Source organism: Rhinopithecus bieti, unplaced genomic scaffold (assembly GCF_001698545.2).
Source record: "Rhinopithecus bieti isolate Rb0 unplaced genomic scaffold, ASM169854v2 scaffold_20175, whole genome shotgun sequence".
Classification (NCBI taxonomy): domain Eukaryota; kingdom Metazoa; phylum Chordata; class Mammalia; order Primates; family Cercopithecidae; genus Rhinopithecus; species Rhinopithecus bieti.
In genome coordinates, this window is record NW_016809984.1 from 401355 (window position 1) to 414507 (window position 13153).

Here is a 13153-nt window from a genome sequence, read left to right on the forward strand (position 1 = left end):
ATGGTCTCGATCTCCTGACCTCGTGATCCACCCGTCTCGGCCTCCCAAAGTGCTGGGATTACAGGCTTGAGCCACCGCGCCCGGCCAAATTTGAAATTCTTTATAGAGTACTGTATCTCATATTTCACTGTAGTTATCATCAAGGGAATCAATAGAATGTTGACTGTTATCTGCCAGTAGAATATCTAGAACTGAAAAGATGGCTTTTAAATAAATTAGTGAGTGGGAAAAAGAAAATCAAGAGGATTTCTGATGGTGGTATAACCAACGTCTCTGTTTTGCTACAATGAAGAGAAGCAGCAAGAATAAGTAGTTGAAGATTTATCTTCCTATAGAAACATAAAAGGGGATTCTGTTGAAACATTATAGAATAAAATAATCATAGCACAACTTCTACTTGACAACATACAAACTAATCTGAGGAAAAATTGTGAACACTGGAAATTTTTGACTTATTAGACTCTTATTTCAGGAAGTGTAAGCATAGTCACCAGTCTAGGGGTGATAAGTGACCTCATTCTAGTCAATGAGATAAAAGAAGTTATAGAGGATTTTTGAGAAAGATTTTCCTCCTAGCAAGAGCTTAGTACACAAGAGAAGTTCTCTGTTTTCTGCTTTCTGCTTTGAGGAGTTGTATGAGGGAAAGATCTTAAAACTCTGCTGTGGTCTTGACAGAAAAGCCAAAGGGACTATAGAGATTCCACCAAGTACCTGACAACTGAGCTGTAGAACCAGTCTTACAATAACTTACCTCTATGCTTCTTACTATGTGAAAGGAAATGAAAATCCCTATTTGTTCCAGAAACTTATTCTTGAAGGGTTCTGTTTCTTGCAGTTAAAAGCATTTATAATTTTTATGGAACTGGATTTATTCCTTCATTTTCTTGTGTTTCCTCTAAAATTTCCCATCTCTCTGCTTTTACTCTGCTTTCTAGAACATTTATCTTCCAATATTTATTTTTCAACATTTATTTATATATATACAACAGATACATATATACACATATACATACCTGTATGTCTGTATATACATATATTTTTAAAAATTTCTGGGTCGGGTACGGTGGCTCACACCTGTAATCCCAGCACTGTGGGAGGCAGAGGTGGGCGGATCACGAGGTCAGGGGATCGAGACCATCCTGGCTAACATGGTGAAACCCATCTCTACTAAAAACACAAAAACAAAATTAGCCGGGCGTGGTGGCGGGCGCCTGTAGTCCCAGCTACTAGGGAGGCTGAGGCAGGAGAATGGCGTGAACCCGGGAGGCTGAGCTTGAAGTGAGCTGAGATCATGCCACTGCACTCCAGCCTGGGCGACAGAGCTAGACTCCGTCAAAAAAAAAAAAAAAAGAAAAGAAAAAATTCTGGCTATTAATCGGAGTTAGTTTAGCCTGTGCGCTCTAACACTAGCCAACAGGGGAACGACACAGCAACAGGGGCCATATGCATCAGGGATAAGAACCCCTTCCCTTTCTTTGTCCAAGTGTGCACTCACCATTGCTCCATCTATAAGGGCGCACCCTTCTACAGAAGTAACTTGCCTTGCTGAGAATTAAAAATTAAAAAAATAAAAATAAATTTCTGGTTATTGTATTTTTAATTTCTAAGAGGTCTTTCTTGTTCTCTGTTACTTTTGCTTCTTTAGTACTGCTATGAAGCAAGACTGGACTAATGGATCTTATCTCTGATGTTAATTATAGTTATTTTTAAGTTTTCTTCTATTTTCTGCACTATTTCTGAGTTTCTGTTGACCATTTCTGCTGTTGTCTTTCCTGTTGAAAGCTTTCTTTAAATATCTGGTTATTCTTAACTGTCCATTTGTATTTTAGAGTTAAGAAGTCTTAAGATGGGCCGGGCGCAGTGGCTCAAGCTTGTAATCCCAGCACTTTGGGAGGCCGAGACGCGCAGATCACGAGGTCAGGAGAACGAGACCATCCTGGCTAACACAGTGAAACCCCCCTCTCTACTGAAAATACAAAAAAATTAGCCGGGCGTGGTGGCCAGCGCCTGCAGTCCCAGCTACTCGGGAGGCTGAGGCAGGAGAATGGCGTAAACCCAGGAGGCGGAGCTTGCAGTGAGCTGAGATCCGGCCACTGCACTCCAGCCTGGGCGACAGAGCGAGACTCCGTCTCAAAAAAAAAAAAAGAAGTCTTAAGATGTCAGTATCAACCAAAGCAATCTCCAGATTCAATGCAATCCCTATCAAAATCCTGATGACCTATTTGTAAAAACAGAAACATCCTTTTTAAAATTCACATGGAGGCCGAGCACAGTGGCTTGTACCTGTAATTCCATCACTTTGGGAAGCCAAGGCAGATGGATCACTTGAGGTCAGGAGTTCAACACTGGCCTGGTCAACAAGGTGAAAACCCATCTCCACTAAAAATACAAAAGCTAGGCATGGTGGCAGGTGCCTGTAATCCCAGCTACTCAGTAGGCTGAGGTAGGAGAATTGCTTGAACCTGGGAGGTGGAGGTCGCAGTGAGCCAATATCATGCCACTGCACTCCAGCCTAAGTGACAAAGCGAGACTCCATCTCAAAAAAACAAAACAAAACAAAGCAAAAACCACACACATGGAATCTCAAGGGATCCTGAATAGCCAAAACAATTTTGAAAAAGAACAAAGTTGGAGAACTCACATTTCTTGATTTCAAAACTTACTACAAAGGTAGTGTAATCAAAACAGTAAGATGACAGCATAAAGACAGATATAGAGACCAATGGAACAGAGAGTACAAAAATAAACTCTTTCATATACAGTCAAATGGTTTTCGACAAGGGTGCCAAGGCCATTCAGTCTTTTCAACAAATGATGCTGAGAAAACTGGGTATCCATACGCAAAAGAATGAAGTTGGACCCTTACCTTACATCATATATAAAAATTAACTCAAAATGGATCAAAGACCCAAACGCAAGAACATTTGGGAGAAGAATGTCATGACACTGGATTTGGTGATGCTTTCTTGGATGTGATATTAAAGGCACGAGCAACAAAAACAGATAATTTGGACTTAAAAACTATAAGCAGAGCAAAAGGGAACCCACAAAATGGGAAAAAGTTTGCAAATTAAATATCCAATAAGAACTGATATTTAGAATATATAAAGAACTATGCTCAATAACAACAAAACAAACAATCCAATTAAAAAATGGACAGAGAACTTAAATCAGACATTTCTCAAAAAAGATATACAAATGGCCAATAAGCACATAATAAAAGGCTCAACATTATTAGTCATCAGGAAAACGCAAATCAGCACCATAATAAGGTATCACTTCACACACATTAGGCTATGTTTTTTTTTGTTTTGTTTTGTTTTGTTTGAGACGCAGTCTCATTCTGTCTCCCAGGTTGGAGTGCAGTGGCATGATCTTGGCTTACTGCAACCTCTTCTCCCGGGTTCAAGCGATTCTCCTGCCTCAGCCTCCTGAACTGCTGGGATTACAGGCACGCACCACTACACACACCTGTAATTTTTGTATTTTTTAGTAGAGACAGGATTTCATCACGTTGGTCAGGCTGGTCTCAAACTCCTGACCTCATGATCCACCCACCTCGGCCTCCCAAAGTGCTGGGATTACAGGTGTGAGCCAACGTGCTTGGCCAAGGCTGTTTTTTTAATCAACCAAAAACAGTGTTGGTAATGATGTAAAAAATTAGAACCCCGTGCGATGCCAGTAGGAATATAAAACAGGGCAGGTGCTAAAGAAAAAGGTGTGGCAACTCCAGAAAAAATAATTATAAAATCAATATGTGATCCTGCAATTCTACTCCTGGGTATATACCCCAAAGAAGTAAAAGGAACTCAAACAGATACTCGTACACCCATGTTCACAGCTTTATTGATAATAGCCAAAACTTGGAAGCAACCCAAGTGTCCATTGATGGATGAATGGATAATCAAAATGTGGTAAATATATACAATGGATTATTACCCAGCCTTAAAACGGAAAAAAATTTTGCTATATGCATTATCCTTGTTGCAACATGGACAAACCTCAAAGACATTAAGCTAAATGAAATGAGCCAGTCACAAAAGGACAAATAAATGATTCCATTAATATGAAGTTCCTAGAGTAGTCCAATTCATAGATCAGAGACAGAAAGTAGAACGGTGGTTGTTAGGAACTAGGGAAAGAAGGAAATAGAGATTTGGTGTTTAATGGCTAGAGAGTTTCAGTTTTGGATAAAATTTCTAGAGACGGATGGTGGTGAAGGTTACACAAAAACATGAATGGACTTAATGACATAGAACCATATACTTAAAAATGGTTAAAATGGTAAATTTTGTTAGGCATATTTTACCCCAATGAAAAAATAAAAAGTGTTAAGGAATCTTAAATGGCAGATTAGAAACCTGCAGAATGGTGGGTCTCAGTGAGTAATCAGTAGATCTGGCTCTTCACTGATGGGCCTTCAAATATCAGTATGTACAGGTCTTTTCTCTTGGGCTGGTGAGAGTCCATTCATAGTATATGAAATAGTGATGGCCAGGCACGGTGGCTCACGCCTGTAATCCTTAGCCCTTAGGGAGGCTGAGGCAGGTGTATGACTTCAGTTCAGGAGTTTGAGACAAGTCTGGCCAACATGCCAACACCTGTCTCCACTAAAAATACAAAAATTAGTCAGGAGTCATGGCGCACACTTGTAATCCCAGCTACTCAGGATGCTGAGGCAGGAGAATTGCTTGGACCCAGGGGACCCAGGACAGAAGGCTGCAGTGAGCTGAAATTGTGCTACTGCACTTCAGCCTGGGCAAAAAAACGAGACTCCATCTCAACAAAAAATAAAAAAATTAAAATGGTGATAAGTGCAATGTTCTAAAAATCATTTATATATTCATTGTCTATATCTCCCTCCCCTCAATAAAACACAAGCTTAAAAAGGCGGAGATTGTTGGCCATTTTTTAAAAAATTGCTATTCCCGGCCAGGCGCGGTGGCTCACGCCTATAATCCCAGCACTGTGAGAGGCCAAAGTGGGCAGATCACCTGAGGTCAGGAGTTTGAGACCAGACTGGCCAACATGATGAAATCCCATCTCTATTAAAAATACAAAAATTAGCTGGGTATGGTGGTGCATGCCTGTAATCACAGCTATTTGGGAGACTGAGGTAGGAAAATTGCTTGAACCTGGGAGGTGGAGGTTGCAGTGAGCCGAGATCGTGCCACTGCACTCCAGCCTGGGAGACAGCAAGACTCCATCTCAGGGGGAAAAAAAAAGAAAGAAATTTGCTATTCCCTAAGGCCTAGAACAGAACAAGATGAATCAACTATTTATAGAATTCTTAGTATCTGTATCAGGAACTATGTTATTTCATAATTATAAACTCAATTAATCCTTAAATTACCCAAGGTGTGATATTATTCCCACTTTACTAATGAGGTGGGATATAAGAAGGCTGGATATCTTGAGTACAGAAACTAAGCCACAGTTGGGATTCAAACATGGAGTCTGTATGACTCCACGGCTCATCGTAATCATTATATTATACTGCCAACTTCAGTGTGTGTATATGTACGTGCATATATGCATACATTTGCATACTACATACATATAATACACACACACTGTATAGCACAAGCCCCCAAGAATAAAAATCTGTTTTACCACAAGCTAATAATATAATCTGGGAGTTAAGGTCTGATGTATGCTGTCCTAGTCAGATTTAATTTTAATAAGTAGTTCAATTTTGTGTGTCTAACTCTAAAGAACCAACCAAAAAGACTATATCTAATAAAAGGTCCATAAATTATGTTACAAAGAATGGCTATGGCTGAAGGGAATAGAAATAGCCCAAATAAGAAAAGCTGTCTGGGAGGTGAGGGTGGGGGAAGACAGGACAACGTCAAGATAAAGGTAGAATAAGATAGAGATCAAGAGCACAGATTCTGACTTACATCTGCCTTCTTCCCCTAACCAGCAGCGTCACCTGAATCAAGTTACTCAACCTCTCTCTGTTTTTTCACTTGTAAAATGGGAATAACAAAAATATCTAGTACCTAGTATGTTGCTCAAAGTAACTATAAAAAATGAATTAAGTAATAAAATGCATTTAACACAGTACTGGGCACAGAATAAGAAGCTCTAAGGTTTGTTGTTGTTAGTGATCAGTCTTCAAATAGTAAAAAGCCTGAAGATATATGTGAGGAGGGGGCGGTGACTCACTGCTATAGTGGGACCTAGTTACTGATGCAAATGAATTACATCTCAGCATGGGTTCAAAGGCTCCAAGACACAGAAATGGTTGGAAGAAAATTTGCTGGTTATATTGTCTAATTCTGGTTAATAAAAAATTGCCATTCTCATTAGGAGTACTTGCTTCCTTATGACACCTTTGATCAGCCTCCTAATAATATATGTATAGAAGACAGCACAGGACATTAGGAAGTACACTAACTGGTAATGAGAAATAAGAATTCTAGTCCTAGCTTTGATATTAACTACAAGTGTGATCTGGGATAAGCCATATGAAGAGGAGGAGAAAAAAACAGCATATTAGCTGTTATTTCCAAACTTCCAAGTTTACTTTAGAAATATAAACTTATTTTCTCATCAAATACTTAAGACTTAACTTGTCCTTCAAAAAGTAATTAAATAACTAAGTTAGAGATTTAGTTTAGAAGTCTTTCAATCTGTGCTTAAAAACCTCTGGTATTTGCAGCCAAATGGCAACCTGATCATTTCTAATTTAGAGTTCTTCATCTCCTTGCATCACTAGTGATGATAGCTGAGCCAGCTTTTATAGACAAAGGGGGTGTAGGGTAGTGGTGAGTAGTATGGGCTCTAGAGCCTTACCACCTAGATTCTGTAACACCTTGTTGGCTGTGGAGTCTGACTACATAAGAAAACTAATGCTAAGAAAGCTCATCTGTGATTACAACAGCACCTACTAACTCATAGGATTAATGAATATAAATTTACAATTATGCTCAAGGCTTGACACAAACCTCAAGGCACTATTAAATAGTAAACCTAAACAATGTTGAGCTATTTAAAAGTTATAAATTTTACCTATAAGGAAGCAGAAACCAATTTTGGGGAGACTCATTCTGGAAAAAATATTTTACAAAATTGCTTCATTTTCCAATATGGTAACTGGTTTGCTGAGCTCCAAAACAGTGTGCTTTCTCTTTAAAAAAAAAAAAAAATTGGCCGGGCACAGTGGTTCACAACTGTAAATCCCAGCACTTTGGGAGGCCGAGGTGGGTGGATCACAAAGTCAGGAGTTCAACAGCAGCCTGGCCAATATGGTGAAACCCCGTCTCTGCTAAAAACACAAAAATTAGGTGGGCCTGGTAGTGCGCACCTGTAGTCCCAGCTGCTCAGGAAGCTGAGGCAGGACAATCGCCTGAAGCTGGGAGGTAGGGGTTGTAGTAAGCCGAGACTGTGCCACTACACTCCAGCCTGGGCGACAGAGCAAGACTTCGTCTCAAAAAAAAAAAAAAAAAAAAATTAATTTTTTAAATTTTAATTAAACAGAGTAATACCTTGAAATTGATATGACTTCCCCCTTAGTTCTGATGTTTTCTAAATTATAAAATACATGTTTATTATAACAAGTGACACAAAACAAGATTAAGAAGTATAATACAGGCAAAGCTAATTCTCTCTTCCCAAATCTATTCCTAATCCCACCCCCTAAAATAATTAAGATTATCAGTACAAATGTTTTTACAAGTTCATTTTTTTCTTTTCAAAATTACTACAGATATGATTGATACTCAAAAGCTTACCTCCAGATATATTGATGGTGGATTATGCTCCCCACCAAATTTGTCCAATAGGGCCTCTATATGTTCCTGTGTCAACTTAATCATTTGTTTGATATTCCACACCTAAAAAATATTTTAAAAGAATTCAAATAAAAATCACTTAGGATATGAATTAGAAATATTTTAACGTAGACAACTACATCACAGTAACTGCCAGTGTTCCTCAAATTTTGAGCTTCGAGATCATTTAATATAGTGGTTTTTCTTTTATTATTAAACATCTTTAAATTTTTTTCTACACTAGTAATACAACGTATTCTCAACTATAAAAGATTCAAATAATACATGAATATTCAGAATAAACCATGAAATCTCTCTTCATCTTCCTCACATTCTCAGGCCCCCTTTCAAAAAGGTGAAGTTCTGTTTATGGTTTGGTGAGCAACCTTCCATGTCTCCCCTTTACTCATGGAAAAAACATAAAGACATACGTATATGAAATGTACAAATATAATTAAATACCATATATAAAATACTTTTAACACTTGCTTTTTTCACGGAGTAATAATAATGCCTCAGAAGTCTCTCCACATAAATATGTATATATTTTACTCCCTAATGGTTATATAGCATTCATTTCATAGCATTGCACTGCTTATTTCAACAGTCTCTAAACTTCAGTGGTATCCAGGGGTTACGTGGGCATAGACAATTTTAAGAGAATTTGCAGATCCTCAAGTTTTATCTGTATGTTCCCTGATTGATCTGCTTAAGAACTGGTTCTCCTTCCCTACTTCCTCTTTTAAAATAATTATTTTCCACTTTATAAAAGAAAGGCAAAGGTCTTTTCCACCTCAAATACTACTAAGATGCATCATTCTGAGATGTATAAATTCCAAAGTACCTAACAAATAGACAATTAAAAGGGGGAAATTCCTTGAGAGAAAAGGGGAAAAAATTAAGAGCAGGACCATATTTTATCAGTGAAACAAATCTGTGGTAAGGCTCCAAGCCTTACCCATCTATCCAGCCAGCCAGACTAAAATCCAGAAGTTTAGTGGTTATTAAATGGCACATATTAGCATATTTGTTTTAAGATAAATAAGTCATCAGGTTTTTTTCTTTCTTGACAAAAAAGAAAAACAGTCCAATCTCTCTGGTTTGATAGTGAGAACTGGCTATCAGGTTATATGGCAGATTCTATTTCTAAGTTGAATGATCTAAATCTGCAGCTTAAAGGCTTGTCCAAAAAATATATTTAACATAAATATAATGCACAGTAGAAATTATGATCTTTTAAACTATTCAAAGTAATACACAATAGAAATTATGGCCTTTTGAACTATTCAAAGTTATAATGAAAAAATGTGAGATATCAATTTTTAAATGTACAGGAAAATAAATGAAAAAAAAAGTGTTCCAAATCTCTTGGTTTATTTAATAATTGCCTTAATAACGGACATTTAGATTATTCGATTTCCTCAACATCAAACAATACTTCAAAAAATAGTTCAGAACTGCTTTTCAGAGTAAAGGTGCAAGTTTTATTTTTTGGCATCTAGGTACAGGATTCCAAGATTGAAGGATATACCTATTTTAAAATTTAATATACATGCCAAATGGTCTTCCAAAAGAAGAAATGTATCAAGTCAAGTCCCTATCTGCAGGGTATAAGTCCACTCCTTTCCCCACAATCTCACCAACACCCAGCATAATCACACTTCTAAACTTCTGCCAATCTGAAAGGGAAAAGGCAAACATGTTTTAATTTGTATTTCTTACAAAGTTGAGCACTTTTCATACTTACTGGCCATTTGAGATTTTGGAAAATTTCCTATACTGTACTCCCTTTTATTCTATTGAGTTGTTTTTTCCATATTCATTTATAGATAGTCTTTATTCTGGATATTAATCTTTATTCTTCTACAAATGTTAAGGTCTTTCAATTGTTTTTCACGACTCTTGTCATATCAAGTCTTGCTACTCAAAGTGTGGTCCACAGACCAGAAGCAGCAGCATCTTCTGAAAGATTGTGAGAACAGCAGAAGCTGGCCTGGCACAGTGGCTCACATCTGTAATCCCAACACTTTGGGAGGCCGGGGCAGGTGGATCACTTGAGCCCAGGAGTTCACAACCAGCCTGGGCAACATAGCAAAACCCCATCTCTATAAAAAATACAAATATTAGCTGGGCATGGTGGTACCAGCCTGTAGTCCCAGCTACTCAGAAGGCTGATGTGGGAGGATTACCTGAGCCCAGGAGGTTGAGGCTGCAGGGAGCCGTGACTGCACCACTACACTCCAGCCTGGGCAACAGAGTGAGATTCAGTTTCTACCGCCGCCCCACAACCTGCCAAAAAAAAAAAAAAAAAAAAAAAAAAAAAAAACCCAGCAGAAGCTCAAGCTCCATCTCAGATCTACAGAACTTTAACAAAATGATTCATATGCATATTAAAGTCTGAGAAGCAAGGATAGAGGTTCCAAATTGTTTTTCCAGTCAGGTATTTCAATATTTTCTTTCACGATGCCTTTGCTAATTTCTCGTATCTCCAAAAAGTGTTAGATGGCTTCTTTTATCAAGCTACACTTACTCCCTAGGTGATCTCATCCAATCTTGTATCTTTATATGCCAGCTATGAACTGATGATGCCCAAAATTTAAAATCCAACTCTATCTTTTCCTCTCAACACCAGATTCCTAACTGCCTGCTGAATATGTCTACTAGCATACCTAATAAGCATTTCAAACTTAACATGTTCAAAGACTAACTTCTGATCTCCCCCATCAACCCCACAAAACTTGTTTTTCCTAGTCTCTTTACCTCAAAAACGATTAAGCTCCATTCTTTGAGTAAACCCAAAACTTCAGCATCATCCTTGACTCTTTTCTCATATCTGACAATCCATCTCAATCCATCTCCAGATCAAAAGATATGTAGATATTAGTCACCTTCTCTACCACTACCATCCTGGTCTAAGCCATCTTCATTTCTCTCTTAGTTTATTACAACAGTTTCTGAAATGGCCTCTCCTGTTTCACACCTAGAATGGAACAGTAGCTGTTCTTCAAAAACTATAACTGCAGGCCATGCATGGTGGCTCATGCCTGCAATCCCAGCACTTTGGGAGGCTGAGACGGGAGGATCGCAACATAGTAGGACCCTGTCTCTACAAAACAAAACAAAACAAAAAAAATTAGCCAGACGTGGTGGTGTGTGCCTGTGGTCCCAGAGGCTGAGGTGGGAGGATCGCTTGAGCCTGGGAAGTTGAGGCTGCAATGAGCTGTGATCACATCACCCCAACCTAGGCAACAGAGTGAACCCCATCTCAAAAACAAAACTATAACTGCAGATCACATGTCATTCCCTTGCTCAAAACCCTCCACTGGCTTCCCCAATAAAAATCACCAAAGCCATGATCTGGCCCTTTGCTATTTGTCTATCTTCATTTCTTACTGTTCTCCCGTCACTCATCCCTCTCCAATCACACTTGGCCTCACTGAACAAGCCAAGTATACTCCCAATGCAGGACTTGTGAATTTACTATTCCTTCTGCCTGGAATGCTCTTCCCCTAAGATTTCTATAAGGTTTGCTATCTTATCAAGTTAATTCATCTCTTTATCCCAGTGTCACCTTATCAATGAAGCATTCTCTTACCTTCTCATTTAGAAAGCCTCTATCCCTCCCATTCCTTAGAGGCACAGAGTCAGTTATACCCTTTGTTAATTTTATTTGTTCCATAGCATATGCAACCACCTTACTATATATATTTTATGTGTTTATTTTGTTAGTGGTGTGTGTCTTCCCCACTCCCCAACAGAAAGTCCAGGAGAGTATGGGTTTTTGTCTTATTTTTTCTGATTTATCCCCAGAGCCTAGAACAGTGCCTAGCATACAATAAGCACTCAAACATATATTTGTTTAAAAAAAATGAATACTTTATTTATTTTTAAAACAGGGTCTCTGTCTCCCAGGCTGGAGTGCAGTGGCACAATCTTGGTTCACTGCAGCGTCAGCCTCCCTGGCAACAATCCTCACACCCCAGACTCCCAAGTAGTTGGGACTACAGGCGTGCACCAGCACACCTGGCTAATTTTTGTATTTTTAGTAGAGATGGGGTTTTGCCACATTGTCCAGGATGGATCTTTCCTTAGAGCATCCCTCTATGACGTGTTCACTGATCAACTGGACAAAACTGTTTTCTAAGTCATAATTTGATAACACAGAGTTGATTATGTTTTCCATGTCTATTAGCTACTTTAAGATCAGAAACATTTTCTTTTTATGTCCCCTCATGACTTATTTTGGTGTCTTAGTCATAATAGGTACTCAATTAAAGCTGAAGATTTAAGCTGGTTTCAGAAAAGAGTAAGAAAGAAAACAAGTCATCCTAGTTCAGTGATCCTTTCTTAGGTCCAGTAAATTCAGGACGGTATTACCCACACTCCCTTTTTTTTTTTTTTTTTCAATAAAACTTATATGTAGTTAGCATAAAGAACTATTTCTCCCAAGGGATGGGAGAGGGAAAGTGGGGGAAAATAATCAGAGATGAGAAATGAAGAGAATGAGTTGATTAGAATAAAATTTTCTTTCTGAGATATAAAAAAATGGTAAGATTGGGCCGGCAGTGGTGGCTCACACCTGTAATCCCAGCACTTTGGGAGGTTGAGGTGGGTGGATCACTTGAGGTCAGGAGTTCCAGACCAGCTGGCCAACATGGTGAAACCCCGTCTCTATTAAAATACAAAAATTAGTCGGGCGTGGGGGCGTGCACCTGTAATCCCAGCTACCCAGGAGGCTGAGGCAGGAGAATCACTGGAACCCGGGAGGCGGAGGTTGCAGTGAGCCGAGATCGCGCCATTGCACTCCAGCCTGGGTGACAAGAGCAAGACTCCGTCGCGAAAAAAAAAAAAAGAAAGAAAGAAAGAAAAAAGAGAAAAAGAAAATAAGATTGGTTAGGTATAGTGAGGCCAGACCATGAGTGTCTGGAAATTGGGTTTTTTATCTCCCCAAAGAAGAGTAATTTTATATCCAAAGAATAAACAAAAGTCACAATGACCCTTGTTGGAATTTTAAAGAATCAGTTTGGGAGAGAAAAGTCTTTCAGAATCTCCAGAGGAGTTACAGAAAGAACTTTGATGACTCTTATAAAATAGATACATTAAAAAATAGAATACGATACTGAAAAGCTAACAGTAGGTACATAGTTAAAACATCTTCTTGGAAAAAAAACGAAAATCTGTTGCCACAATCCTAAAAGGGAGATGAAAAAATTAAAAACTAAAAACGTCAAGAAAGTTACTAAAAGATCTCCTCTCCTGTTTTAATCTCTTCAGTAGACCACAGCTATTACAGCCAAGCAAGCTCAGTAAATAATTGATCATTTTTAGTGACTTTACAAATGGCAAAACTCCTTCTCCAAAAAAAAAAAAAAAAA

At 38.5% G+C, this 13153-nt stretch overlaps 1 protein-coding gene across 6 annotated transcripts in view; it reads right to left on the reverse strand.

Moving 5' to 3' along the window:
* Positions 1 to 13153, reverse strand: part of BRAF (B-Raf proto-oncogene, serine/threonine kinase) — a 209067-nt gene that overhangs the window by 119884 nt on the left and 76030 nt on the right. For all 6 annotated transcript variants that reach the window (XR_001888977.1, XR_001888978.1, XR_001888979.1 and 3 more), the window contains exon 2: positions 7740 to 7841. Coding sequence is in view for 3 of the 6 variants with exons in the window: in XM_017891051.1 (XP_017746540.1) it covers positions 7740 to 7841 (102 nt within the window). In the remaining 3 variants the exon portion in view is untranslated. The remainder of the gene's footprint in view (positions 1 to 7739; positions 7842 to 13153) is intronic.